Raw genomic sequence first — 6059 nt, 5'->3', positions numbered from 1 at the left:
GGTGTCAATAGGAGGGCTGCAAGTGCTCAGAAATCCCATTGGCATCAAGGTGGAGGTTGTTGGGCTGTGATGACCAATGACCTCTTTCTGGGCTGTGATGACAAATGGACTAAAGCTCAATAACTGTTTTAACAATTTAGGCTCTTGCCCAATAACATGACCCGATCCGCCCCGGCCCAATGGTAGATAAAACGTGTTTTGGCGTGTCATATTTTAATGCAGCCAAACAAGCCTTTCTTCAGTTATATGGATCCCTCCTGATCGTCGGATTAAATTTGATCTAAGGGTGGTTTTTGTTGTATATATATACTTGGCCTCTTTTGCCCTAATTCACTTGGACCGACATTTTCCCTTCTCTCCAGCTGCGGCTGAGGTTCCAGAGTCTTCTATACTCTCTTCTTCTTCGTGAGAATCCAATCTCTGATTGGATCTGGTTTCTGTGTGATTCCGTCTTTGTGATACATAATACTGTGTGTATTGGAGAGTTTGGTGTGTGATTTTACCCCTTGTGGTTTCCTTTAACTGATAGAGGAAAACCTTAGGGTTTGGGGCGATCAGTGTGGGTCATACAGAAGGGTACAAACCTGTATTTTTTGAGTCTGAGCCCTATTCTAGAAAGGAACTTCATCTTGATGCCGTGTGGTTTGAGTTCTCTGTGAACGACTGGAAGATTCTATTTTCTGCCTCTTTTTCTTGTAATCTTTCTTGTTTATTTCTGTGGTTTTGTACTTATAGTTTGTTGTAACATTAACTATTATATATTGAAAATTGAAAAAGTTGAAGTTTAATTTATTTTCTAATTACTGGGCTAAATTTCTCAAAGAATAATACATTGAAAAATCATTTTCTTCGGGCTGTTTGGGGTCGCCGGGTCGGGGGATAGATTAAAACGCCCCCCCCCCCCCGGCCCTATTTTTATAAAGAAAATTTTGAGATTAAAGCATTTCACTGAAATAATATTAGAAATTTAGAAAAAAAAATGTGTTGTACAAAACAAATGTGAGACACAAGGCGAGCTGCAGTATTTCATCATACACATGTATGTGAGTAATGCTTTGTAGCTCGGCCACAGAATAAGATCAATACTAATAAAATCTAACTTATATATATATATCTATTATCATTATTACCACTACCTTAAAGACTCTGTAACCTAACTTGTGTGTTTCTTTTGCATGTGACACGTGCGAGCCAAAACGTGCGAGCCAAAATAGATGTATGTTATCCTCGTATAGACACGAAATAACTTACACACTTAATTGATGCAGATTAAAAATTTGTTATAAATTTAAGTTAAAGTCAAATAATTAATTTTAACGTCTCATTTCATGGAATCCACGACTTATATTAACATTTCAATAACATATTTTATCAATTTTTACAAAAAAAAAAAAAAAAATGATTTTTAACTACACCAAATGGAGCTAAATAAATAAATATAAAGAAACCATGAATTTCAAGAAAAGAAACATCATTACATTGATAGTTTATATATATATAAAAAAAAAAAAAAAAGGAATCAGTCAGTCGCTCCCGCACTTGTAAAATATCTACGAAGGAAAAGCTTAGACAAGTGACTTTTTCCATTCTGCAATAGGGTTTGTCCCTACCAAACTGCGAGTTTGTCATATGCTTCAGATACATCATTTTGACATGTTGGAAACAACCATTTAATTTTTTTGTTTCAGATACCGCAAGGGGAATAACCTAGATACCAACTGGGTGCCGGACCAAATTTTTTTTTTTTTAACAAGGGAATCCGCAGTCGCTACCCGAAGGTGCGCACTAGGTAAACCCCGCCTTGTGATCCTAGCCGGCAAAGGACCACAAGGAGGTAAACCAGCCTAGGTTACCCATAGCTGACCGGCTCAAACCAAGAAAGTCGATAGGCAGCTCCAACGGGAATCAAACTAGCAACCTCGCGATTGCTAGTCCAACTGCCCGACCAACTTGGCTGGGGTTGCCCCCATGCCGGACCAAATTTTGCTTAGCTTTTACACATCCAAAGGGTAAAAAAATAAAAAAGTTCAGAGTTAATTTTGAAATACCAAATTTAACGTTGATTTTCCATCTTACAAAAGCAGTAATTCCATTTCACGTAATTGTGTAGATTCAAACTCAACCTTTCAATGTAGCACTTACATTTTCAAGTTGATGATTTTTAACAGGGCATATTTTTAAAAATATTTATGTTTTCCTTAACGAGAATGTGAATAGGGTCTTGCTACTTGTACTTCTTTTTTCACACTTTGATTTACTCGAGCCCATCTCCTCCTCTCACATAGGGGTCGGACCCTACATCATGACCTCTACATGAGACCCGACCTCATATGAGAGGACTGGTGGGGTCGGGTAACTCAAAGTGTCAACAAACAAATACAAATGACTTAATTCCTGCTCCAATACTCTGACAACTATTTTTTATTTATTTGAGTGTATACTATTAGCTAAAATATATTAAATTGTATAGTTCAAAAAGTTGATTTGACTATTCACGTATTTGTAGAAAATTTTCAGACTACCATTCATATAGGTTGTTACATACGTCTTTCACATGCAGTAGACCAAAGTCGTTGGTATGTAACATATTCATACTCTCAAATTCAAACCCTAGGAACACATTCGCCCTCGTTTGGTCTAGATAAAAGTCATATTTTTTAATTTTAATTTTATTTTTTGTAAATCTTAATAAAAGTTGAAAAAAATATGTGATTAAAAAGTTGATAAAAATTATAAATCCCTTAAAATATATGATTAAAAATGAATTTGAGGATAAAATATAATTTGATAAATAGGGGCAAAACATGGGCTATAAATACGCCACAAACGCATTAACCACAACATCCTCGTATACAAAGAGAAATCTACACAGAGAGAGAGAGAGAGAGAGAGAGAGATGGGAAAAAGCAAAGTTTTGATAGCTGGGGGTACAGGGTACATAGGGAAGAGACTGGTTAAGGCTAGTTTAGCTCAAGGTCATGAAACATACATTCTGAATAGGCCTGAAATTGGTGTTGATATTGAAAAAGTTGAAATATTAGTGTCATTCAAAATGCAAGGAGCTCATCTTGTACCAGGTTCTTTCAAGGATTACAACAGTCTGGTGGAGGCTGTGAAGCTGGTCGACGTAGTAATCAGCGCGATCTCTGGCGTGCATGCTCGGAGTCATCAAATTCTGCTTCAACTCAAGCTCGTTCAAGCTATTAAAGAGGCTGGAAATGTCAAGGTTAGAGTATTACTTAGGCTGCATGTTTGTTACATAATTCCCATTAATTATTTCACGTTATAATTTTTCTCCTTTTTATTTTCAACCACATAATTTTTCATAAAATAATATTACATGTAAACTAAAAACATTTTTTTTTATTCTTCAACCATGCATTCTTTAAAAAATATTATTCCAAAAATTATAATACCAAATAATGGGCCAAACGGGGTATTATTGAGATTGGACGATATAACCGGGTTAGTTATTTTTCTCAATTACTAGTGCACGGTGTTGTCCAATTTACCTTACAAAATATACTAAGCCCATGTTTGATAGAGATCAAAATCAAATTTTTAATAAATTTTGATAAAAGTCGATGAAATATGTGGTTGAAAAGTTGTGGATCTTATGAAATGTATTGTTAAAACTAATTGTCGATTTTAATTTAGATTTTAGTCAAAATTTTTAGCGGTACAAAACATGGGCTAATTATGTTAAGAGCAAGTCAAACTACAACATTAGAGCATTACTTGGTATGTATGTTTGTTATGGATAATTTTACATGTATATATTATGGTATCTATAAGGGTGTCCATAATATACATATGGAATTCTATGATTGAAAGGGTGAAAAAATTGTTTTTCAACTCTCTAATGATGTTATGTCACTTGTACGTTATGGACACCATAATATACATTTAGCATAATCGATTTGTTATATAATATTATCAAGACTCCACAATATAATCAGCTCATGTATTTTTCTCAATTACCAGTCAATTGTGCTGTCTAATTATTTTTGGAGCAACGAGTCAAACTACAAGAGGTTTCACTTTTGACAACTAAGAAGTCATTTTCGGCTTGTTTAGTCAAGAAAAGTTTTCTCATAAAAAGTGAAATTTCTTGTAGGAAAGTTGATTATTGTTTTCATAGTAAGTAATGCAGGGTTTTACCTATCCCGATTATGTTTTTCTGACTGTATATATCAATGCCGCGAAATGCACATCAAATGGATTTTTGTAGAGATTTTTACCGTCAGAGTTTGGAATGGATCCTGGAAAGTTAATTGATACGGCCATGGAACCCGGAAAGGTGACACTTGATGAGAAGATGATTGTAAGGAAAGCAATTGAAGAGGCTGGGATTCCTTTCACATATGTCTCTGCAAATTGCTTTGCAGCCTATTTTGTGGGAGGTCTTTGTCAAATTGGCAAAGTTCTTCCTTCCAGAGATGTTGTCATTTTACATGGAGATGGAAACAAAAAAGGTATCAGTGAATCGAACATAGTGGCGAATCCATATAACAAACTCCCTAAATCTATTAAAAAAAAAAGGCTTGGTTTCTTACAATTTGTTGTCTTTGATTTGGGCAGCAATATATAACAATGAAGATGATATAGCAACCTACACCATCAAAACAATTGATGATCCAAGAACCCTTAACAAGACAATCTACATTAGTCCTCCAGAAAACATCCTTTCGCAAAGAGAAGTTGTTCAGACATGGGAGAAGCTTATTGGGAAAGAACTCCAAAAGATTACCGTATCAAAGGAAGATTATTTGGACTCCATGAAAGGTATTGCATGTTTTCGACGCCTTCTGACACGCATATTAGATTCATTTTCCAACAAATATGTAATGCGAGCAAAATTTTATGTTCTTTTGATTTATTTCATGTCAGGGCTTGACTATGCTCAACAAGTGGGATTAAGCCATTATCACGATATTTTCTACGAAGGATGCCTTGCGAGCTTTAAGATAGGAGATGAAGAAGAGGCATCCAAACTTTATCCAGAGGTTAAGTATGATACTGTGGAAGACTTTCTCAAGCGATATGTGTAATTGAAAACCTTTTGGTGACATTCTGTGTTGAAAATGGTTACATTAGTATGATGCATTGTAGTATTATTGTCAAATTTCAATTAAGTTAATCAACGGTAATATCCAATTACCGACTTTTGAAAACATCCTTTAAGCAACATGCAATTATTAAATGTTGCAAAAATAATGTTGTGAAAGTTTGTTTTTCTTGTAGTGTTATTGTAATAAATTATATAGATAATGTGCATGATCTCAGAGCACTTGGATTGCATATTTTAAATATTATTTATCTAAAATATTATAGTTTTAAATTTTGTAATATAATATGATTAAATTATGCCCCTGTTTGACTCCCATTTTTCTAAATGAAAATGGCCGGAATAGTTTGAAAAATGAGTGGTTGAAAAAGAAATTTTTTTTTCGATTTACTTATAATATTATTTTATGAAAAAATTATGTAGTTGAAATAAGAGAGAAAAATATAATGTAACGATATAAAAAACTTAGTAAATATGAAATTGATTATCCGCCCCAGTGGACATTTTTTATTCTATCCGCATTTTAGTGTAAGAATTGAAAGGAACCAATGTTTTATAAATCCTTTCATAAGATACATAGATTCTTCAAGTTGAAATAAAAGAGAAGATTAAAAAGACATAAGCGTACCTTGATCCATAGATTTCAATGTCGTGAACGGGTTATGATCTTCTAATTGTTACGCAATTTTCTTGGAAATTTTTTTCTGTTGATGGGGATTTAGAGAAATCAAAAATCAAATACAATCGGGGACCATGACCCCATAATAAATAACTGCAATTGGTAGTTATTAATTTTATGTTATTTTAAATTAGCCCTTCATCAATTCAAAATAACTTTTATCGCTCTCTACACTTTATTCCTATGACATTTAATACTCATTAGTCTAAAAATAAATTTAATGGATCACTTTATCAACTAAACTTTAAAATAACACCACACATTTTAATATACTAGTCGCTATCACGTGCATTGTACGAATTTTGTATTTAT

The 6059-nt window shown here is 33.7% G+C and overlaps 1 protein-coding gene across 1 annotated transcript; it reads left to right on the top strand.

The window, feature by feature from the left end:
- The first annotated feature begins 2843 nt into the window (after nt 1-2843).
- LOC111408132 (bifunctional pinoresinol-lariciresinol reductase-like) lies at nt 2844-5312 on the top strand. The gene is made up of 4 exons (XM_023037935.1): nt 2844-3226; nt 4232-4475; nt 4582-4785; nt 4891-5312. The coding sequence occupies exons 1-4, from the start codon at nt 2897-2899 to the stop codon at nt 5049-5051; spliced, it is 939 nt and encodes a 312-aa protein (XP_022893703.1). The 5' UTR covers nt 2844-2896; the 3' UTR covers nt 5052-5312.
- The last annotated feature ends 747 nt before the right edge of the window (nt 5313-6059 follow it).

Source organism: Olea europaea, chromosome 13 (assembly GCF_002742605.1).
Source record: "Olea europaea var. sylvestris chromosome 13, O_europaea_v1, whole genome shotgun sequence".
Taxonomy (NCBI): Eukaryota; Viridiplantae; Streptophyta; class Magnoliopsida; order Lamiales; family Oleaceae; genus Olea; species Olea europaea.
This window is presented reverse-complemented; position numbering and strand designations above follow the sequence as displayed.